This window comes from Haliotis rufescens, unplaced genomic scaffold, assembly GCF_023055435.1.
Source record: "Haliotis rufescens isolate VD_foot unplaced genomic scaffold, xgHalRufe1.0.p SCAF_11, whole genome shotgun sequence".
Lineage (NCBI taxonomy): Eukaryota > Metazoa > Mollusca > Gastropoda > Lepetellida > Haliotidae > Haliotis > Haliotis rufescens.
Genome location: NW_025963791.1, coordinates 8,189,433 through 8,215,912, shown reverse-complemented (window position 1 = coordinate 8,215,912; position 26,480 = coordinate 8,189,433). Strand labels below are relative to the sequence as shown.

The window sequence follows — 26,480 nt, the reverse complement described above, 5'->3', positions numbered from 1 at the left end:
TCTTTACCTTTACACGTGATTCAAAATTGTAACTATGGTTCATGAAACATGATTCATAATAAAACAGTTCTCTCAACACATGATTCACAAAAATTTATAACCGAATTCACAGATTTAACACAACATTCCAAATATATGATTCACAGTAACAAAATTATTCCAAATGTAAAATTCACAATTATAAAAATATTCTATTTGTGATGCACAGTTATTACAGAAGTCTTATAGAACTTTCATCACTATTTTGCCTCCCACACCCTTTTGACAGGTTTTTTAAGCCTCTGACATTGATGTTTTATTTCCGAACATATGAGTTACATTTAAGACAGGATTCCTAATACCGTATTCGACGTAATAAGCGCCCCGCTCTAATAAGCGCCCATGGCAATTTTTGCTAATATATTGGATAGTGAACAATTCCAATTCCTTCCGACTGATCAGTGTACACAAGACTTATTTATTCGTGTATAATACGCACTCGTGTGTTGTGGAAATTAAATTCTGGAAAAATATATCTGTCGTGTATAATACACACAGACTTTTCTTTTGTATCATTTCAGGCTGTCAGCATAAACCACGAAGTTTACGATCTTTCAACTTTGATTTTTTTTCCCCAAAATTTTATTCTTATAAAAAAAAAACTATTTCTAATTTTGAGAGCGCCCTGGGCGCTTATTATGTCGAAGACAGTACATCTTTTAAAGCAAAACTTAGTATGATGACATCAGTAAAACCTGCATGAACACATATAACATGTTCTCATTCTCATATACAGCATTGTGCGCATCAAATAATTGAAAGAAGAGGAATTGGTACATGATGAAAGTTTAAAATTTGTTCATCGAACAATTTTGTATTCAAGAGTGTCTACATAGTTAATAATAAAAAGTGACAAAAATCGATTTTCAAAAGAAATCTCTACTAAAAGTAGGTCATTGTATGATTCCAACTAAAGCGCAATGAAGTACAATCAAATAGCGATGAAAAGGTGAGCATATCCTGTCCCACAAGTGGCATCCATCACAAACACATGCAAAGCCACAGCATGAAATTTCTCATGTCTATTTCTTTAGTGGCACAGACAACCTGCCCAATATACATTATTTGACGACAAACTTGCTGGCAAGACAGATTATATCAGTCAATATGTACATTACATACAGACACATGCCCCAGTGAACTGCAGTTCTAATGATTTGCAAAAAACAGTCCATGACTATCATTTGCATAAATAAAAGTTACTTTACCCATTACAAACGTATATATGAGTTACATAACTACATTATCCATGACAGCATTGCTTATAAATATATGTATAAGAGGGAATGAACCTTATCTGTGGGTCACAGGATTGTATTTCTAACATGGAATAATATTGACGCAAAAAATACTGTTGCATTGTGAGAATATGTATTTTGGCATCAGCATGACAGTGTCACCTAATGTAAAGGACAGTGGGTTCTCCAGTCGGGAACTATCTGAGGTATTTCTGTTATGATATGGTTGGAATTGTACAATGGGCTCTCCTTTTAGCAGAGATTTCTTCTGATTATCAAATGTCACAACCATGATTCACACACCTGCATCCACGTCACAATCATGATTCACACACCTGCATCCAAGTCACAACCATGATTCACATTGCTGCATCCACGTCACAACCATGATTCACACACCTGCATCCACGCCACAGCCATGATTCACACACCTGCATGCACATCACAACCATGATTCACATACATGCACCCATGTCATAACCATGATTCAAATACATGCATCCATGTCACAACCATGATTCACACACCTGCATCCATGTCAAAACCATCATTTACATTGCTGCATCCATGTCACAACCATGATTCACACACCTGCATCCATGTCATAACCATGATTTACATTGCTGCATCCACGTCACAACCATGATTCACACACCTGCATCCATGTCATAACCATGATTCACACACCTGCATCCACGTCACAACCATGATTCACACACCTGCATCCACGTCACAACCATGATTCACACACCTGCATCGACGTCACAACCATGATCCACACACCTGCATCCACGTCACAACCATGATTCACACACCTGCATCCACGTCACAACCATGATTCACACACCTGCATCCACGTCACAACCATGATTCACACAGCTGCATCCACATCACAACCGCGATTCACACACCTGCATCCATGTCAAAACCATGATTCACACACCTGCATCCACGTCACAACCATGATTCACACACCTGCATCTGTGTCAGAACTGTGATTCACACACCTGCATCCACGTCTCAACCATGATTTCCATTGCTCCATCCATGTCAAAACAGTGATTCACATTGCTGCATCCATGTCAAAACCATGATTCACACACCTGCATCTGTGTCAGAACCATGATTCACACACCTGCATCTGTGTCAGAACCGTGATTCACACACCTGCATCCACGTCTCAACCATGATTTCATATTGCTGCATCCACGTCACAACCATGATTCACACACCTGCATCTGTGTCAGAACCATGATTCACACACCTGCATCTGTGTCAGAACCGTGATTCACACACCTGCATCTGTGTCAGAACCATGATTCACATACATGCACCCATGTCACAACCATGATTTACATTGCTCCATCCATGTCAAAACAGTGATTCACATTGCTGCATCCATGTCAAAACCATGATTCACACACCTGCATCTGTGTCAGAACCGTGATTCACACACCTGCATCCACATCACAACCATGATTCACATTGCTGCATCCACGTCACAACCATGATTCACATTGCTGCATCCACGTCACAACCATGATTCACACACCTGCATCCATGTCAAAACCATGATTCACACACCTGCATCTGTGTCAGAACCATGATTCACACACCTGCATCTGTGTCAGAACCGTGATTCACACACCTGCATCCACGTCTCAACCATGATTTCACATTGTTGCATCCATGTCACAACCATGATTCACACACCTGCATCTGTGTCACAACCATGATTCTCACTGCTGCATCCACGTCACAACCATGATTCACATTGCTGCATCCATGTCACAACCATGATTCACATTGCTGCATCCACGTCACAACCATGATTCACACACCTGAATCCACGTCACAACCATGATTCACACACCTGCAGCCACGTCTCAACCATGATTTCACATTGCTGCATCCATGTCACAACCATGATTCACACACCTGCATCTGTGTCAAAACCATGATTCACATTGCTGCATCCACGTCACAACCATGATTCACATTGCTGCATCCACGTCACAACCATGATTCTGATTGCTGCATCCACGTCACAACCATGATTCACATTGCTGCATCCATGTCAAAACCATGATTCACATTGCTGCATCCACGTCACAACCATGATTCACATTGCTTCATCCACGTCACAACCATGATTCACATTGCTGAATCTGTGTCTCAACCATGATTCACATTGCTGCATCCACATCACAACCATGATTCACATTGCTGAATCCACGTCACAACCATGATTCACATTGCTGCATCAATGTCAAAACCATGATTCACACACCTGCATCCGTATCAGAACCATGATTCACACACCTGCATCCACGTCACAACCATGATTCACACACCTGCATCTGTGTCAAAACCATGATTCACACACCTGCATCCACGCCACATCCATGATTCACACACCTGCATCCACGTCACAACCATGATTCACACACCTACATCCACGTCACAACCATGATTCATACACCTGCATACATGTCACAACCATGATTCGTACACCTGCATCCATGTCATAACCATGATTCACACACCTGTATCCACATCACAACCATGATTCACACACATGCATCCATATCACAACCATGATTCACACACCTACATCCGTGTCACAACCATGATTCACACACCTGCATCCATATCACAACCATGATTCACACACCTACATCCGTGTCACAACCATGATTCACACACCTGAATCCACGCCACAACCATGATTCACACACCTGCATCCACGTCACAACCATGATTCACACACCTGTATCCATGTCACAACCATGATTCACACACCTGCATCCATATCACAACCATGATTCACACACCTGCATCCGTGTCACAACTATGATTCGCACACCTGCATCCACACCACAGCCATGATTCACACACCTGCATCCACATCACAACCATGATTCACACACCTTTATCTGTGTCACAACCATGATTCATACACCTGCATCCCTGTCTCAACCATGATTCACACACCTGCATCCACATCACAACCATGATTCACACACCTACATCCGTGTCACAACCATGATTCACACACCTACATCCGCGTCACAACCATGATTCACACACTTGCACCCACGTCACAACCAAGATTCACACCTGCATGCACGTCACAACCATGATTCACACACCTGCACCCATGTCACAACCATGATTCACACATCTGCACCCATGTCACAACCATGATTCACACATCTGCACCCATGTCACAACCATGATTCACACATCTGCACCCATATCACAACCATGATTCACACACCTGCATCCATATCACAACCATGATTCACACACCTGCATCCGTGTCACAACTATGATTCAAAAACCTGCATCCATGCCACAGCCATGATTCACACACCTGCATCCTCGTCACAACCATGATTCACACACCTGCATCCATGTCGCAACCATGATTCACACACCTGCACCCATGTCACAACCATGATTCACACACCTGCACCCATGTCACAACCATGATTCACACATCTGCACCCATGTCACAACCATGATTCACACACCTGCATCCATATCACAACCATGATTCACACACCTGCATCCGTGTCACAACTATGATTCACACACCTGCATCCACGCCACAGCCATGATTCACACACCTGCATCCACGTCACAACCATGATTCACACACCTGCATCCATGTCACAACCATGATTCACACACCTGCATCCATGTCACAACCATGATTCACACATCTGCACCCATGTCACAACCATGATTCACACATCTGCACCCATGTCACAACCATGATTCACACATCTGCACCCACGTCACAACCATGATTCACACATCTGCACCCATGTCAAAACCATGATTCACACACCTGCACCCATGTCACAACCATGATTCACACACCTGCACCCATGTCACAACCATGATTCATACACTTGCACCCACGTCACAACCAAGATTCACACCTGCATTCACATCACAACCATGATTCACACACCTGCACCCGTGTCACAACCATGATTCACACACCTGCATCTGTGTCAGAACCATGATTTACACACCTGCATCCACACATCATAACCCTGATTCACACACCTGCATCTGTGTCAGAACAATGATTTACACACCTGCATCCATGTCAAAGCCATGATTCAAACACCTGCATCCACACATCACAACCATGATTCACACACCTGCATCTGTGTCAAAACCATGATTCACACACCTGCATCCAAGTAACAACCATGATTCAAGCACCTGCATCCACCCCCACAACCGCGATTCACACACCTACATTTACGTCACAACCATTATTCACAAATTAGCATACCCATGTTAAATTATCATACCCATGATTGACTCAATCTTATATATCACGTGACAACCATGATTCACATTGCTGCATCCATGTCACAACCATGATTCACACACCTGCATCCACGTCACAACCATGTTTCACACATCTGCATCCACACATCACCACCATGATTCACACACCTGCATCCACGTCACAACCATGATTCACACACCTGCACCCACGTCACGACCATGATTCACACACCTGCATCCACACATCACAACCATGATTCACACACCTGCATCTGTGTCAGAACCATGATTCTCACACCTGCACCCACGTCACAACCATGATTCACACACCTGCATCCACACATCACAACCATGATTCACACACCTGCATCTGTGTCAGAACCATGATTTACACACCTGCATCCATGTCAAAACCATGATTCAAGCACCTGCATCCACGTCACAACCGTGATTCACACACCTTCATTTAAGTCACAACCATTATTCACAAATTAGCATACCCATGTTAAATTATCATACACATGATTGACTCAATCTTATATATCACGGAATGATTGTTATGATCTTTCATATCAATGATTGACATGTAGTTACACACACACACACTTTTCTCACGGAATAATATAAATTAACGATTCATAGAAGAGAGTTCAACACATATCAACATCATGATTATTAAAACAAAGTATTAAAGACAATTCCCAAGACTACATATCCTATATATGGCAAGTGCACAAAACATTGGTATGAACATACATTGTAACATGTCATATTTTTGTTTCACTTATGGACGTGACAGATAACTATAGTCATATGAAAAATTCGGGTGTTTCTTAACTTCTTTTGAGTAGTATATATAATGTAATATACCAGAATATAATTGTTAAACAAAATGTTGCCGTTGTCATTATACCTGAAATATAAAGTATGTATCAAGAGTGGTGACATACCGGATATAACATGCATACAAATATAACATTGCCATCATACTTGGAACAATGTAGCATGAGTAACATTATTGTCCATGGTGTTATTGATAAAAGATAATTAATAACTATGCATATTTGAAGACGGTGTATAAACAGTAAAGTAGAATAATAGTACATGTTTCATTTATCACATATACTTATCTATCATATAATGGGTAGGTTTCTCGGCAGGATAAAGCCAGGATAAAAACTATATCCGTTGGGGTCATATGCGGATAGAGATGTAAATATCAAACGTCAAGAAGGGATTACTTTCACTGTTTATAAACAAACATGGCGTCTCCCCCGTCATTCGGCGATCGAGTCAGAATTAACCATCGGGAATCTGGATAAACTACAGGGATAATTGCTATCATTATCAAAAGAACAGTCTAATATACTGAAAATCAGTGTCTAACTGTGACGTAGCTAAGGCATTTTATAAGTTTTGGCAACTTTGGAGATATAAATTTCGAAACAATTTTGTGAGGGCACGAGCCTAGCCAAGCGGGATCAGTAGCCATATCTGCGCTTGTCGACCTCTGCGGCTTCAAACCTTCTCCACAAATTAAAATAGTTGGATTTGGCCGAAATATGTTTAAATTGTAACCTTGTTTCGTTTTGTCGCTGTGTGTACATCTGACTACACTTCTTAACGTTATGAAAGGACAGACCGACTGTCAACAACGTCTGACCGTGGCCGTGACGTCTCATAGACTAGGGTTAGAGTAGCTTCCCTTTGACAAAGGGCAGTTACTCTAGCGGACAGACCGATGGATTGCCGCGAAAGGCAATTAAAAACAATTGTTGTTTTGCGTATATGTTGCTTCGCCACTGTATAAGAAACAGATTTCAGTTGGAACTATATTGGCTACTGTCTCTGTCCGACTGACACATCACTTACCCTGTGACGTAATAAATATTGATGCGCGCATTCCAGGAAAACTCGCAATGTTTCGGTAATGTTTATGAGAGAGGGAAAGCGATTTTGAAGCACAGAATTAAAGAATGACATTATATGATAAAGAGGTTATCACGCTTGTGTGTTTGGGGGTGATAAATATCCTGTATTAGGAATAAACACTATGGATATTTACCATCCCCAAACACACTCGCGTGATAACCTCTATGTATTCTAGGAGAGGTGAACGTATTCATCACTACTGCCATACATATTCTATGTTCCAGGTGGGATAGCATTTGCTTCCTTTTATTTAGGGTTATATCCTGGATGTATTACATAAAATATGTCACCACAATTATATGTACTGTGTGTTCCTGTGTTGTAGAACCTGCCACATTTTGCCCATGTTAAACCACGTGACGGTAATAACACTGCTCACACTCCGGCGCAGTGGTGACTCAGCATAACGCCACTGCCACAGGCTAATTTGCATATCACGTGACCGGACTTTTCTCTTGTTTGTAAACAAACGCGCTTTTTCAGAAATCAGTATAGAACGGACTAATGCAAATATTTGGGGGCGCTTTACATATTGTTTTGCATAATTATATAGATATGCTACTACAACTGCGACAGTGCATAACAATATATATTTATACATCAAAGTGACCGTATCACTAGCTCTCCGTTGGGCTTCGATGACAGCACGTGGAGCCGTAACCAATGTAAACAAAGGATAACTACGTAAAAACAAGTAGATTTTCACGTATTAGGTTACTTTCTTAATGAACCGTAACCATTCTTTGACATTTGTATACGAAAATGTGTAGACTTGTCAAACATGAAACGGTTGAAAAGCATGTGCAATATCTTGAATGGACTGTGAAAGATGTGACGAATCGTCACATGGCGCTGGCCTGTGGCAGAGGTACTATGCTGGCTGGCTGCCGGCCGCATGGAACTCTGGGTAGGAGAGTGAACACTGCTGAGGTTATGGTCTGTGTTTCAGGACGAGTATGATGCTGACTGGGAGGACCCCCTCGAGCTGGAGATCATGCTGGAGGACTTCCAGCCCCGCCAGAGGACGCCCTCCACCAGCATGGACTCCTATTTCTGATGGACAGCCATGTTGTAGTGTTGTTAGTCACTGGCATCCATCTGGAACCCCACAACCAAGAGGACGCTCTCCACCAGCATGGACTCCTACTTCTAACGGACCGCCATGTTGTAGTGTTGTTAGTCACTGGCATCCATTTGGAACCCTACAACCAAGAGGATGCCTACCACCCACAGCTCGGGGCTGTCGTCTTTCAGAACCTGCCAGTCTCATCGTGTGATGAATCTCAGCCCTGATCCCAGACCAGTCCCCCTGACTCAGATTACAATTACAAAATGTCACTACCTTAATAATGTGTTGCACTGCAACAGCAGAGAGGAACTCTGTTTGTCTAAGATGTTACACCTTCATGAAGACGAACACTGATGTAGCATCCAGTTCATCCACTCAGGGTTGAAGGTGATTTGCGACACAATGACCAAGGGTAATGATGTGTCACTTGCGTGTAACAGTACCTTCTAAAAGCCTTCTTGAAGACCTTTGAAACTTTCTTAGCCAGAGTCCGGTTCCTGGTTCATATATGTGCCACAGATTATCTCATGGTTTCTCCATAAAGACTGAAAATATTCAGCATTCTGTTTCCAATGGATAAATCATCACTCGGTCTCCAGTCTTCTATACACATTCTAGCTGGAGAGGACTTTTGCCTGCTGTTCTCTCACTCGACTCTGATGGTCAACATATTTTATCCATACGTGAAAAGTTATTTTCAAGAATAATTTCCGCCAAATCAAATATCAGGAATATGTTATGGAGTATATACTATTCACCATAACAAACTGGGCAATGATTAGCAGGTAAGTGTTTTTTCCATCAGTCTGCCAATATAATGTAATCTGTAAAATTAATTCAAATAACTGATTCTTTGTCATATAATTATCACTGATTTCAACCATTTATTTTCCACAGTAGTTGGCGGCGGTGTCCCACGTGATTTGAGAAGTCGATTTGAGTCCGGCATTGACCAATGGCTAGTATGTTCTTGGCGTGTTTGTTAGTTCCACCACCCTACAACAACCAGCACGGCCGACGCCTCATTAATGTATATGTATATATATAAACCACTGTTGTATGATACGAGTGCCAAAGCTTCTTTCACCAAGGATCTTCCTTCTTGTAGTCTATGAAGTACACCGGTCATGATTGTTATCTCTTTGAGCCCTAAAAGTAGTGACCACCTTTTTCCAATTTACTTTTTATTTCCATCAATTCCATTTGTTTTTGTAAACCAAAAATGCCTAAATTGCATCAAATCCAAGAATGTTGTTAAGAGACAGTTAAATGTTTGATAGCGACGACTGCATGTTTTGCAGAAACAAAATCAGAAAGGATTTTAAGTGCCAAACACATATGCCAATATGCTGAACTACTGCTGGATGCTCTATTGAGGACCCCAGTGCTGATTAGTGACATGTTATGCCACTTTACGTTGTTTATTGTGACTTGGTTTGCCTTGGTGCCCGACTGCTGTGTTTGGGACATGCTGCTGGCTAATATACAACCTTCTACAATGATGACATTCATAACAGAGTGGGAAATGTGCCTTGAGCTAATGACAGACGTCCTGCCAAAGGAATGACACGTTTGCTTACAGCAGATTCTACAAATGCATAAGTATGGAAATATGTATATTAGTGTTGTGTTCATATTCCGTAAAAACTTCTCCAAACCACACAAAGTCATATGGTTTTCGAACATATCTGGGCACTTATTTGTACATAATTATCGTGCACATGTGCTCAAGAAACATACTGTCTTCTAACCAACTGCTCATATGCCAGCTGCTGAAGTGGTGGCGAATGTAAATTCTTGTATTTCACGTTGTTTTCACGGTGATTTTGTTTTGTTTGTTTGTTGATTTACGCCGCTTTCAGCAATATTCAAGCTATATGACGGCGGTCTGTAAAAAAATCGAGTCTGGACCAGACAATCCAGTGATTGAAATCATGAGCATCGATCCCTGCAATTGGGATTCGATGACATGCATCAACCAAGTCAGCGAGTCTGACCAGTCGATCCCGTTAGTCGCCTTGACAAGCATAGTAGCTTTTTACGGCAAGCATGGATTGCTGAAGACCTATTCTACCCCGGATCTTCACAGGTCTTTTCACGTTGATAGTTGTGTTCATCTGCTCCGTATGGATGTTTATGTATCAAGCACATATCTATATACCTACTCAAGTGCCATTATACATGTATATGTATTCATTGTTATGTGTGTCAACACATTGTGTCATGTGTCGGTGTGTTAGCAGGTGTTCATTGAAGATTGGGGTTGGGGATTACTATGTGCATATAAATATCGTTACCATGAAGTGTATCCACTAACCATGAAGTGTATCCACTAATAATGTTCATACCTGAAAGTAAAGGGACTATTCTCCACGTTTTGTGCCAATGTCCAATATAGTCTATATAGTAAGCAGTGCCATGTGTGATACACTATGTGTTTAATGTGTACGGTATCAACTGCTTGATTGATATGCATAAAATACTAAGAGCTAGCAGATTGGGATTTAAATGACTTGAAACATCGTGCATGGTAGCCAATGTGCCCCAGCTTAAAGTTAGGCGACTAAGAGGGATGTAGTTATATGGGGCCATTTAAGGATAGTTAATACCATGTCTTAGGAGAAATATGGGATGATACAGTGGTTTGCTTGGCACGCTGGGAACTCCGGGTCGGCCCTGATGTTGTCCTACAAATCGAAGCTCATTTAGAGTGTTGATTTTCGCCTCAACCATTGTCAGCAATTACCTGGAATCTGCTGTTGTAGACAGTGCCTTCAGTACAGGACGTTCGCCACTTGAATAAGAATTGCAATTGGGTGTGAAATTCGTAACATATCGAACGTGTTTGTCAATCATCTGTCATCATATTTCTACATTTTCAAGGATACATATTGTAAATACTGTCCATATATGATTCGACTCAGGTTAGTGCAGTGAATAGAGCCATTTCCAATAAAGCGTTGTCAGTAACATGTGACTCAGGGCATTCTAGCTTCTCATCAGCCAGTACAACTGTAAATTCTCAGAGAGGACTAGCTTACTTTTTATCAGCACATCTATTTTATCATCTTCTCCATATGGCCTGTTCTTAAGGCCACAAAAACATGTATTTCATTTATAGTATTTTTTCACAAGTGTATTGATTTTCAGTTTCAGTGCAAGTTCGATATACAATTCTTATGTTTATGCATTATTTTTTCAATTGGGTATCGGTGAACTTAAACACTTGAGTCTGAATTTATTTTCAAAATTAAGGTAACGGGTTGTCATATGTCACAATTACAAATCCATTTTGGGTAGTGTAGAGAGTGAGTTGGGTAACGAAACAGAATTCAATCTGTCATTTCTTGCATAGTGTTAAACGTTTTGTAAATAAATTTACTCTTATTTTATTTCTCAGTCAAGCAAACATGTTTATTACAAGTACATTAAAAGTTGACAAGTGTCAGCCTATTATGACCTCAACACATAGAGGTTGTATTACTATTACCGATTTATGCCAATAAATATGTCCTTGAAGAAAATTAATTCAATTTTAGTTTTCTTAAGCAAATTACTTTATTTATGCATTTGACAATCCTTTTAAAATATCACTTTTTGGGTACATTTATCACAGAATAATGAGTAATGGAGTGTACATAATGTTTTTGAATGTTCCTAGCCTTTGTTTCCATAATACCCAATTACCATAATACTTTGTTTACTTGTATAGTATTATTGTATAATATTGTCATAAATGCCATAATGCAACATGTTTGTGCAAGTGTGCAATACATGCTAGACGTGTGATCATATGCGGATACATGTATGCTTGTGTGCCCTGTGTTTTCTAGTCCATGTCAAGGTGCCATAATATTGTACATAGTTTGTCCAATGAGCGTCGATACCGGTATGTGTATATAGTTATTGATATATTTAATATATTCAGTGATCATACGAGCAGATTGTACAGTGTACATTTAGCGTAGTGTAGTATACGTAGCTAGACATTCCTTCACTGCCGTCAAGGTCTGGGCGTGTTTACTGGGGAAAGTTAATAAGGAGAAATACGCTTTTTCGTGGAGTGTGAATAACTGTGATTGCATGTCGAACCGTTTTATTAGCTCACTGGAGGCAATATTTTTATTCTTTTTTTGTTCTGCAATAGAATCATTTATTTTAATTCTATTGGGGGTATGTATGCTAACTATAGTTTGATATGTTCATGTTGATCTGTCCAGATGTTCTTGTAGATACACAAAAATCAGCACCCCAAATCTTGAACTGAGGGACTTGTAATTTATAATAGGGGCGAACGGTGAGATTAGGGATTTTGGGACTGGTCATTTAATATAACGAGAGGCGTGTGTCATGAAAAAATGATATACATGTACAGGGGTGGATGTGAAAAATTGTTTCATAAAATTGGGGGAGAGCAACAAGATATGGTAAGACAAATTCCACCTGGCAAACAGGCTATTTCACTCGTCGGTGACGATTTACGGCTTGTATGCATGGTTAGCATGAGAATGTAGTAATGGAAATCAGATGTGAATTTTTAAACCCAAGGATCCACGCCCGTATTTCTCTTTGTTTATTGAGTTTTGATTATTTTGTTTTGTTGAATGGTTCTTGTAGTCCATCACTGTATATAGATATGTTAATATATGTTAGCATACCATGTACATATTGTAAACATATAGCAACGAGAGCTGAATGTGTGAAAGTTATCGCCCCTGACAGTATTTCCACGATGGTGCAATCGCACCGACAAACACCATGTCTGGTGTGTTTTTATACCATGGTTGTTATGGAAACATGTAGTTGTGAAACAGAAGGTAACTTGTCTCCAATAATTGCATATAATTGTATGTTTTTAAAATACCTCAAGTTTATCTAAAGGTTTACCACAAATGGACATATATGTTGCAAATCAAGTCTTTGAAAGGCATTTAGAAGTGAGTGAGTGAGTGAGTTTTACGCCGCTTTTAGCAATATTCCAGCAATATCACGGCGGGGGACACCAGAAATGCACATGAGGAAGAAAATTTATGGATGTCAACTTCTTTATCATGAGGAACACAGCGTTTCGGAGTACATGCTTACTCCTTCATCAATAAAAAAGTTGGCATCAATAAATACTCTTCCTTATATGTTGCAAAGTAGATATACTGTTTCATACAAAAGGCTACCGGAATTTGCCGACTAAATTAATCACGTGATAATTGCTATTTCGATCCTTGACCTCTGCCAAAGGATTCATTGAAACGTGCAAACTTGTCTTTGAACATAACTAATTCTTGATTTAATTTGTTCCCACGCGGTCCGTTTCTATGACCTGTATTATATCAATTTTAACAATAACAGAAGGACATTGTATCCGATTGTTTCACGGTCTTATCACTGAAATACTGTTCAAAGCGGCATCAAACTCAACCAACTCACTCACTCTATACCATTAGTATAATTATGTTTCATGACGTGCACTGACCAGGAAACAGAACAGTCTGTATTTCACACGTTTAAGGTAATCAACAGAGATGAACTACGAAAAGAAAGCTCAGTCACGTCCATGTTAAACTCCGTTAGAACTCCATAATCAGATTATGAAAATATCCCTTGATTCGTCAACATTGAGTCTTTCTCATCCGCGATTACCAGGTCTGTCAAATCTCCATTCTATCAAGATGAATAATCTGGACCGATTCGGCACTATAGCATAAACATAGACGTAAAATCGAACAACATCCACGAGTGTGGGAATTCCCGGGGAAGGTTTCTGATCAGAGGGATGGGCACATTTCGCTTTCACTTTCGAAACGGACCAAAGGTAGCGAATGGTCCAGAGTATTTATCACACGAGAATGGGAATATAATATACATGGATATCATAGATGAGTTCTCTGCACCCAGTCAGTTGTTGGAGACAAGGTACAACCTGCTAGGAATCACACAGTAGAGACATTCCACTAGCATAAACTACTGCCCAATGACCTAGGTAGATACGTTCTCAAAGCACTGACTTGTATCATATGCTCCTGTGTGCTTGTCTGATGTAGATGTTTCAAGGCATACTCAGCATACCCCAGTATCCCGACGGTCAGGTAGATTTAGCTATGCTACTCAAAAGACGTTAAGGATCATCCGATTCTTTCATTTTACAAAAGTTAATCTGTCATGGCATGACAAATAATGTTTATGAATCTGAAAGAATAGGATGGTCCTTGAGTTCTTTTGAGTAGTATATATGGTTTTCTCTGCCCAAAACGAATGATATTTTAAGGACAGGGTTCTGTATCGCTGATGAATGGGGACAGTCGTCTAAGGCGGCGCCAGAAATCTGCGATCCTGAGTTCGATTTCCAGTCTCCCTGATTATGTTTCTAGGTTTGTTAGCACCATACCCGAAATCGTGGGTTTCAACAAAATGGTAAACGTCTAAGACCTGCATAACTTCGGCTTTCCTCCCACAGCAAGCTGAGACGCCGTGATATAACTCGAAAACTCTTCAAAGCGGCGTAAAACCCATCACACTCACTCACTCTTCGTGCTCCTGCATTAACTGGGCTAACATCTTTTGGACATCGATAATCATGCATGTACCCACAAAATAATTTAGCCTGCGAGTTTTGCCGTAGATTTTACAGACATAAAATAATTGTTAACTGGATATACTGAAAAGTATTGGGTTGTTTGTCTCCTCAATTTAGAGAATAAATAGTGTATTTAAGAAAACATTACGCTGGCTCAAGAAACCCCCTCCTCTCCCGAATATTATATTGTTGTTCCACAATAGCGTTGACTGGGCCAATGTCCTACACAACAGTCCAGAAAATCCGCTGCATCACACGACCAATGTTGGTTTTTTTAACTAAATGAGTTAGGTTTAACGCCGCTTTTAACAGTATTCCAGTTATTTCGCGGCGTGTCAGCTTAATATGGGAGGAAAGCCCGAAGTGATGCAGGTCACAGACGTTTACCACTTCGGTGAAACCCACGAGCAAGGGTATGGTGCTGACAACCTAGAAACATAATCGGGGCGAACCGTGATTCGAACCCACAATCATAGGTTTCTGGCGTGGTCAAGGGACGCAACTCTGTACAGCGAATAGCGGCGCCTAAGACGACTGGGCCACCCGTGCCCCCTTTTAAGTAAATGAGGTTTAGAAACGCATGTATGATATATTTACATGCAAAGGTTATATTTTACAGGATAGGGTTATGAAGTCTCATTCTGCGACATGTTAACATTTGAGCGATGATATAAGTCAATCCTTGATAACGTTTCTGTAAACTGATGACATTTTATACTCGAGAAAAATAAAACATATAAATCTGACCAGTGTTGTGTTGTCTCTGTGAAGGCCCGACGCACGACGTGGGGGCGGGTTGTTATCGTCCGTATATTTTATACAAGGAGACACAAGTCAACTTCTTGTTCAGTATACGATATTATAACTTATTGTTGCAGAAAATGAGTAAGCGAATGTTATTTTACGCAACAGCGGTCAGGAATCAAGTGAACATGTGCTTGAAAGTGTCCGAATTCATGATGGCCATATCCGAATTCATGACGGCCATATCCAGGCAAAAACATAAAATGTAACACCGACGTTGCTGTGTCAATTGGAAGAGCCGCACGTGTCATGTGCCCTAGGCAAAAACATAAAATGTAAACACCGACGTTGCTGTGTCAGTTAGAAGAGCCGCCCGTGTCATTTGCCCTAGGCTAATACAAAAAATGTAAACACCGACGTTGCTGTGTCAATTGGAAGAGCCGCCCGTGTCATGTGCCCTAGGCTAATACATAAAATGTAAACACCGACGTTGCTGTGTCAATTGGAAGAGCCGCACGTGTCATGTGCCCTAGGCTAATACATAAAATGTAAACACCGACGTTGATGTGTCAATTGGAAGAGCCGCACGTGTCATGTGCCCTAGGCTAATACATAAAATGTAAACACGGACGTTGATGTGTCAATTGAAAGAGCCGCCCGTGGCATTTGCCCTAGGCTAATACATAATATGTAAACACCGACGTTGCTGTGTCAGTTAGAAAGGCCGCCTGTGTCATGTGCCCTATGAAATCTGAAAACTGGCAGTGATCAGACTAGGGCTTTTTGTAACATTATCAAGTTACACGTGGTAATTTATATACTACGATGTATCATTAGTTCCACGTGGTCACCGGTCTTGAATGTAGTCTTCAATTCCTGAGTGTAACAGCTAAATCACTATTAAAATACGGAAAGTAATTGCCACCAGCGGTTCAGTGAAATCCGGGAAGATATCGCGACAGTCTTCCGAGAAACAGGATCGATAGACGAAGGGCGCCCACGCTCGCTGTGACGTTATCAAGCGAATGTACCTACTTTCCTAGAAACGCATCCTTTATGTTTCAAGGCGTGACCACTCTGCCCTGTCGGACATATCCGTGTGTTGTCCATAGTGACAAAAACATTCATAGATCGAAGTCAGTATGAAGCACAGCTGGATATTACGAACATATAACTAAAAGTGAATAAATAAATGATGTTTAACTCCACAGTCGGAAATATTGCAGATCTATCAATGTTGAGGAATCTAATTAAGATACTGAAATATATATTGGCTTTTGTTACTATTACAAATCATCTGTAAAAAAAACGCTCTACAGAGTCGCTTGATTGTTAAAAAACCAGGAAGGTTAAATATTCAATTCAGAAATTCGGATTCCTGTGATCATGACAATCTGATAACAAACGATTCCGGACCAGCCAAACTAGTGTCAGAAAGCATGCGCAAAACACGCCATCGGAGAGCACAGAGTCTAGCCTCCCCTTCCCCATGTTGGTCGCCCCTGATACAATTCAGATTCTGGGGACCCATTCTGACCCGGAATCCCCGCAGGGCGTATGAATATAAATAGATCACAATGACAATATTTATTTATTTCTGAAAAGGGATTTCTTGGTACATGTGAAAGTGCTGACAGATTAAACACAAAGGATCTGGCATAGCAACATAAAAGAAAGTCATAAAGGTTATATAGCAATTAAAGGTTTAACAATCATTTAAAAGACAAATGCTAGTTATAAAAGACCTAAGATTGTTGTTTGATTTTCTGTTGTTTAACGCCGCTCTCAGCAATATTACAACTATATGACGGCGCTCTGTACATAATCGAATCTGGACCAGACAATCCAGTGATTGACATCATGAGCATCGATCTACGCAACTGGGATACGATGACATGCATCAACCAAGTCAGCGAGCCTGACCACCCGATCCCGTTAGTCGCCTCTTACAATAAGCCTAGTCGCTTTTTGAGGCAAGCATGGGTTGCTAAAGACCTATTCTACCCCGGATCTTCACGGGTCAAAGTGTGGCAAAAGTTATCGACGACCAGAAGCTAGGAGTGTTTACACATTACATTGTACTTAAAAAGTGGTTTGGGTCAGTTAATTTTTTGTCAAAAGGAACTCCTACTAATTTGCTTGCAAATGAAATAATTTTGTAAAGATGTGATTTATTATGAAGTGACAGAGCTGCATGTCAACACGAAGGGGATAGGTATTGCTATTGATATAGAGGCGGGGTAGACTTGTGGTTAAATAGTGGCTCGCGACATGGAAGACCGGGGTTCAAAGTCCATTCTTCGCGTCACCCGCCTGATAAGGTTGGATTGTTGCTCATTTATTACATACTTCAGTGTGAAAGATTGAGTTTTCCGGAGTTGAGAAAAGTGATATTTTCATTGCAGTGAACATAACACTTGATGTTTCACTGCAGTGAACATAACACTTGATATTTTGCTGCAGTGAACATAACACTTGATATTTCACTGCAGTGAACATAACACTTCAAATTTAACTGAGCACTGTGAACATAACACTTTGACGGAACTATAATCATACAAGAGTTATCTCCCGTCAAATTGCCTCCCTTTATCGTAAGTGTCTGGCCCGTACACAAACTGCTTACTTTCTCTTGCTCGGCATATACCGGAATTTTGACTCTCGTGTCGTAAACATAGTATGACATGAACACTCATATTATATCATCTATCTACGTAGATGATTATTTTATTTACGTAGATGATACTATAATCTACGTAGATAGTACTACTCACAAATACGTAGAAAATAATTTCATCTACGTACATAATATAATAATCAACGTGGAAGAAAATATCATCTACTGTCAAATTTTCGACTTATAACAATATTTTCTTCATGTCAATGTGTCGAGGTTACTGGAGAATGGCACACGAACTAACTGTAACAAAGAGGAGAGTACAAGATGTTCTCGAAACTACAAACAAACACACGGTCAACTATGGTTCATTATTGAACATTTTAGCGAAATTATATATCAACCATAACATGGTTCAAGTCGGAGAAATCACTCCAATATGTTGATTCCCAGGATTTCTCCATTACGAAAATTAGGTTTAAGAGGTAAAACGTGAGGGGTGAGAATCACTCAAACTATAAAAAGTGTATCAAATCATTGCTCGCCATCATCCTATGAAGCACTGAGGTACAATTCTGAGTTTGTGTTTTTATGTTACCGCTGATAGTTTGTCAATTTGAATTGATCTCAGTATGTTGTAAAAATACGGAAAAGGCCAAATGAAAATATACAACCAACATGCCCCGAAACATTTAATCAAATTAACAGTAAGTAAGAAGTCACCTCGTATGCATCTAGGGTCGCAACTTTACAAGAGGTTATCACTGTCGGAGTCACGATACGTACGATAATTACATCACATGCGGAGATGAAAATATCTTCTACTTAGATTAAAGTATCATCTTAGTACATGTAGATGAAAGCATTATATACGCAGATGATAAAAAAAAGACAGTGACACAAATACGCTTCCATATAATCTTATTTAAAAACATACATCCACAAAATAAAAAGTGATATTTAAATGGAGCCCAGAACAATGCTTAATTTCAGATGAGATTCTAGACTTGAGTTGGATTCGTTTGTTAATGCATTCTCTAGGGTCTGTGAGACGGACTAAAAAAAGGAGTACACTTGATTCGCTCACTCGTATATACAGCGTATCTCGGTTCTAACTAACTGCTAAATAATACCCTTAGAATTCTTTTTGTTCGCATTTGTCTCTATATCTGTATATAGATCCAACACTCAAGACATGCTACCCTGTCGATCTACTCAACATATGGGTCGCACCATATCCGCGTTAATTGCAGCATCACGGACGTATTTAATGATTTGCAACGTTCGGTGAATCGTGACGTTGAATACTGCAGCGTCATCGGCAAGTCACTTTCGTCCTGGTTGTCCTTCAGGCATATGTTATCTTTGTGAGAGTCGTGCTGCCCAACCTTTTCCTGCCCGCCACCCTCATCCTGGTACACAATTACAAACCAGGAGGTTAAGAAAATGGGATTTATAGAAGATGAATAATATACGGTGCCGCGTTACTGTTTATTCCCAATTTTACGATATCATTAATTGATTAATTGATGTCACAAAATCGATTTTTAGATGTATATAAAACGGATGTATTTATAGATATCATAATTTGTGATATCAAAAGTACTTCGGGTGTTGTGATATCACAACGCCGATTTTTATATCTTAAAAGACATTCGAGTTATCACAAAATACATTGTTAGATACCATAATCATGTATTGGTATTTTAAAATCGAACTTGGGATATCCATATATGGAGAGAGTCGCCATCGAGTTTCTTTGTCCAGGCGTGTGGGGAATGTTTCACTGATACCGTGCGCGTGGTGGTTCTCGTGGTTAAGGGGCGGTCAGGTAGCCTAGTGGTTAAAGCGTTCGCTCGTCACGCCGAAGACCCAGATTCGATTCCCGACATGGGTACAATGTGTGAAGCCCATTTCTTGTGTCCCCCGCCGTGGTATTGCTGGAATATTGCTAAATGCGGCGTAAAACCATACTCACTCACTCTCGTGGTTAATGTTGCGTGGAAGAATCACAATAAATAATGTTCAACTCATGAAAACATGCGATTCTGTTGATATATGTTATGGAACAAAGTTATATATATATTTATGTAAACTCAACATTGTTTTTTTATACGACCTATTCTCAAATACGGTTCTGAAGCATGGAGTAGTGAGTGAGTGAGTTGGGTTTAACGCCGCTTTTAACAGTATTCCAGTTATATCATGGCGTATCAGCTTAATGTGGGAGGAAAGCCCGAAGTGGTAAACGTCCATCACTTCGGGCTGAAACCCACGACAACGGGTATGGTGCTGAACATAATCGGGGCGAACCGGGATTCGAACTCACAATTATAGGTTTCTGGCGTGCCGAAGGGACGCAACTCTGCACAGCGAATCGCGGCGCGTTAGACGACTGGGCCACCCGTGCCCCCGAAGCATGGAGTAAGTGTATGATAACATATGTGACCTTAACACATTAAACCGGAACCAGAATAGTTTCTGGTCTTCCCACAATTGCATCTCTAACTTGTGTATGTCATAAAACAGGCTGGGAGACACTATCAAGGGGACGTAAAAATAAAATAAATATGTACTTTACATAAAATTGTTAGCAACTTATGTACAGCTTACTTAAATGAACTTTTACCACTTAAAGTACCCTAATCCTAGAAAGAGAAACAATATTGGTATTCCACACACTCACACTGCTACTAACCAATCGTTTTTACCAGACAATCTTAAATTATGGAATAATTGTAATGAGGAATGTAGACTTTCTCCTTCAATTCCATCTTTTAAATGTAATGTTAAACCAGAAATACATTTACCCCTTGATACATCGCATCTTGGGTTTGTTTGTTTGTTTGTTTGTTTGTTGCAATGTTCCACCTGTATTAAGGTGGTCTGTAAATAATCGAGACAAACCAGTGGTTGACATCATGAGCATAGATCTAAGCAATTGAGATACGATGACTTGTGTCAACCAAGCCAGCCTGAGCCTGAACCGATCCCGTTAGTCGCCTCGTACGGACAAGCATGGGTTGCTGAAAGCTAATTCTAACCCGGATCTGGGGATAGAAGAGCAAACATACTTTATACTCGTTTAAGACATTCCTGTAACTTTCTTAATGCAGACTATTTTAAGTCAATTTGTCAGAAAACGTGCCTGTGTGGAAATCCATGTGAAAACGTCCAGGGTTTTTTCTTTAATGTAATGATAATGCCATTAAAACGTCATTGTCTAACAACATATTATCAGCTGGAGGTCATTTTTCGACCCAGACAAATTTTCATGGCGATACCTCATGCTCATTAATATATATATCATCTTTATATTTAAAAGTGTGTAAATATATTTATATTATCATCATCATCATCATCATCATCATCATCATCATCATCATCCTCTACAACCTCATACCATATACTATACAGTATTGATCACAACAATATTCTATTGTATTTCATTAATTCTGTATATGTTTTTTTCTATTTCGACCGGGGCGATGGGATATCCATGTGATTAAAGCGTTCGCTCGTCACGCCGAAGGTCCGGGTTCGATTCCTCACAGGGGTACAACGTGTGAAGCCCATTTCTGGTGTCCCTGCCGTGATATTGCCATAACCCACTCACTTACTCACTCACTCCCTATTGCGACCGAAGTATTGCACTGTATAGGAACAATAGAACAATAGAGTGGACATGCATGATGCAACGAAATTCATGCACACAATCATCCCATTCAATCTTTCCAGCATGTAAGTATTTACCTGTCTTGAAATATAAGAATAAGATTCGATTAATGAATTAAAAAGTATTTCGGGGATTTATTTGAAAGTTTACGGTAATGTCTCTCCAGTGACTAGACACCAACGTATGTGTTGCCTTTACCTTATGATAGATTCAAAGGTCCGTCAGTGTTAACAATTTCACGTACTGACACGACTTCATTAACGGAAATGACTTGCGGAACATTAACCGCTACTCTCAAAATAGTAAATCAAGTACATTGTTTACCGATAAACTTGCTCGCTGCAATCAGGCTTAAATTTCAGATAACCGCGCCACCAGATCCGCTTACAACCTACAACCTTCTTAAGAGCTCTCTACATCAGATCCGTGCGTATATCACCTGGATCCACTCGTCGTCACGTCGGCATGGCGGGACACGGAAACAACGGTCATTTACCGGACTGTATGAATGGAAGGGGATTTCCTTGATTAAAAATAACGCACAACAACACCATGACTGACTTATTAAAATGATTTGATCAATCGGTTACTATTAAAGGCCTACCACATGAAGTCTATCCATCACGTTACATCTTTTCTAAAACTGACGAGGAAGTAAAGAATTCACTTCGAGCATAAAGCTGTACATATCACACTCTTCCTCGTTTTTTATCCTGTCTTTAGATGTCGTTTCGTTCCATATACAGCATAAGTGTTTTACGCAGTCTTAGGATCGATGTATCGTGGTATTTGTGAACGTTATATGATACGCAATGGTTTTCTTGTCACATTGATACAAGCTATGTAGTAATGCAAAGTAAACGAAACGGCCGGTAGTTCGTAAATAATACCATAGGTAATATGGCAGCAGCCATTATTAAAATTAATGTCAATGTTGTCATTTTTTCCTTTGACTTAACATATCACTATTATTTAAATTACTTTCGTGGTTTAGCATTTCTCGATTATCCAGTTCATTACATAAATTCAGGCAAAAGAAAGTATACTCTTGAAAAATGTATTTGACTTGTCTTTATTAAAACGTTGCTAGGCTGAAAACAGTCGCCGAAACACTGCAAACTTAAGATCCAAATTACAACAATGATACCCATATCAAATACATCACCGTCGAATAACTATCTCTTGTTTGTTTCATTTTAGTCACCATCAAACATGGGCGCACACACGAGTGTATCAGTCTCAAATCGGAGACAATATAATAAATAATAATAATAATAATGATCTCTGCACAAATCAATCCCTTAAAATTCACTTTAAGCCTTAAGTACTCAAGAGTGCTTCAGCCAAGGCTCAGGTCATTCCCCTCTACTAGACCCAAACACTCACTCAAGGCTCAGGCCACTCCCCTCTACTAGGCCCAAAACACTCACTCAAGGCTCAGGTCACTCCCCTCTACTAGGCCCAAAACACTTAATCAAGGCTCAGGTCACTCCCCTCTACTAGGCCAAAAACACAAACTCAAGGCTCAGGTCACTCCCCTCTACTAGGCCAAAAACACAAACTCAAGGCTCAGGTCACTCCCCTCTACTAGGCCCAAAACACTCACTCAAGGCTCAGATCACTCCCCTCTACTAAAAACACTCACTCAAGGCTCAGGTCACTCCCCTCTACTAGGCCAAAAACACTCGCTCAAGGTTAAAGCCACTCCCCTCAACTAGGCCCAAAACACTCACTCCAGGCTCAGGTCACTCCCCTCTACCAGACCCAAACACTCAATCAAGGCTCAGGTCACTCCCCTCTACTAGGCCCAAACACTCAATCAAGGCTCAGGTCACTCCCCTCTACCAGACCCAAACACTCAATCAAGGCTCAGGTCACTCCCCTCTACTAGGCCCAAAACACTCACTCAAGGCTCAGGTCACTCCCCTCTACTAAGAACACTCACTCAAGGCTCAGATCACTCCCCTCTACTAGGCCCAAAACACTCACTCAAGGCTCAGATCACTCCCCTCTACTAGGCCCAAAACACTCACTCAAGGCTCAGGTCACTCCCCTCTACTAGGCCCAAAACACTCACTCAAGGCTCAGGTCACTCCCCTCTACTAGGCCCAAAACACTCACTCAAGGCTCAGGTCACTCCCCTCTACTAGGCCCAAAACACTCACTCGAGGCTCAGGTCACTCCCCTCTACCAGACCCAAACACTCACTCAAGGCTCAGGTCACTCCCCTCTACTAGGCCCAAAACACTCACTCGAGGCTCAGGTCACTCCCCTCTACCAGACCGAAACACTCACTCAAGGCTCAGGTCACTCCCCTCTACTAGGCCCAAAACACTCACTCGAGGCTCAGGTCACTCCCCTCTACCAGACCCAAACACTCAATCAAGGCTCAGGTCACTCCCCTCTACTAGGCCCAAAACACTCACTCAAGGCTCAGGTCACTCCCCTCTACCAGACCGAAACACTCACTCAAGGCTCAGGTCACTCCCCTCTACTAGGCCCAAAACTCGCACTCAAGGCTCAGGTCACTCCCCTCTACTAGGCCCAAAACACTCAATCAAGGCTCAGGTCACTCCCCTCTACCAGACCCAAAACTCGTACTCAAGGCTCAGGTCACTCCCCTCTACTAGGCCCAAAACACTCACTCAAGGCTCAGGTCACTCCCCTCTACTAGGCCCAAAACACTCACTCAAGGCTCAGGTCACTCCCCTCTACTAGGCCCAAAAACACTCAATCAAGGCTCAGGTCACTCCCCTCTACTAGGCCCAAAACACTCGCTCAAGGCTCAGGTCACTCCCCTCTACCAGACCCAAAACTCGTACTCAAGGCTCAGGTCACTCCCCTCTACTAGGCCCAAAACACTGACTCAAGGCTCAGGTCACTCCCCTCTACTAGGCCCAAAACACTCACTCAAGGCTCAGATCACTCCCCTCTACTAGGCCAAAAACACTCACTCCAGGCTCAGGTCACTCCCCTCTACTAGGCCCAAAACACTCACTCAAGGCTCAGGTCACTCCCCTCTACTAGGCCCAAATCACTCACTCCGGGCTCAGATCACTCCCCTCTACTAGGCCCAAATCACTCACTCCGGGCTCAGGTCACTCCCCTCTACTAGGCCCAAATCACTCACTCCAGGCTCAGATCACTCCCCTCTACTAGGCCCAAATCACTCACTCCGGGCTCAGGTCACTCCCCTCTACTAGGCCCAAATCACTCACTCCGGGCTCAGGTCACTCCCCTCTACTAGGCCCAAAACACTGACTCAAGGCTCAGGTCACTCCCCTCTACTAGGCCCAAAACACTGACTCAAGGATCAGGTCATTCCCCTCAACTAGGCCCAAAACACTCACTCAAGGCTCAGATCACTCCCCTCTACTAGGCCAAAACACACACTCAAGGCTCAGATCACTCCCCTCTACTAGGCCAAAACACACACTCAAGGCTCAGGTCACTCCCCTCTACTAGGCCCAAAACACTGACTCAAGGATCAGGTCACTCCCCTCTACTAGGCCCAAAACACTCACTCAAGGCTCAGGTCACTCCCCTCTACTAGGCCCAAAACACTGACTCAAGGCTCAGGTCACTCCCCTCTACTAGGCCCAAAACACTCACTCAAGGCTCAGGTCACTCCCCTCTACTAGGCCCAAAACACTCACTCGAGGCTCAGATCACTCCCTCTACTAGGCCCAAAACACTCACTCCAGGCTCAGATCACTCCCCTCTACTAAAAACACTCACTCCAGGCTCAGATCACTCCCCTCTACTAGGCCCAAAACACTCACTCCAGGCTCAGATCACTCCCCTCTACTAGGCCCAAAACACTCACTCCAGGCTCAGATCACTCCCCTCTACCAGGCCCAAAACACTCACTCCAGGCTCAGATCACTCCCCTCTACCAGGCCCAAAACACTCACTCCAGGCTCAGATCACTCCCCTCTACTAGGCCCAAAACACTCACTCCAGGCTCAGATCACTCCCCTCTACTAGGCCCAAAACACTCACTCAAGGCTCAGGTCACTCCCCTCTACTAGGCCCAAAACACTCACTCCAGGCTCAGATCACTCCCCTCTACTAGGCCAAAACACACACTCAAGGCTCAGGTCACTCTCCATTGGGCTCAAACCATTCCCCTTCAGTTTTCAAGTCTTTGAAAGGCATTTAGAAGTGATACACATGAGGAAGAAAATTTATTGATGTCAACTTCTTTATTATAAGGAACACAACGTTTCGGAGTACAAGTATAAGCATATACATTTTTACAGTATTCTACTTCTCCTGTT

General features: G+C 41.5%; 1 protein-coding gene across 3 annotated transcripts in view; it reads left to right on the top strand.

Moving 5' to 3' along the window:
* The window catches only part of LOC124151774, a 142,973-nt gene extending 132,460 nt beyond the window's left edge, over positions 1 to 10,513 (top strand). For 2 of the 3 annotated variants that reach the window (XM_048392184.1, XM_048392182.1), the window contains 2 exons: positions 8,473 to 9,377; positions 9,490 to 10,513. In XM_048392184.1, coding sequence (XP_048248141.1) covers positions 8,473 to 8,580 — 108 coding nt within the window. In that variant the 3' untranslated portion in view covers positions 8,581 to 9,377; positions 9,490 to 10,513. The remainder of the gene's footprint in view (positions 1 to 8,472; positions 9,378 to 9,489) is intronic. The other variant, XM_048392185.1, reaches the window with a different exon arrangement.
* Positions 10,514 to 26,480: the final 15,967 nt, after the last annotated feature.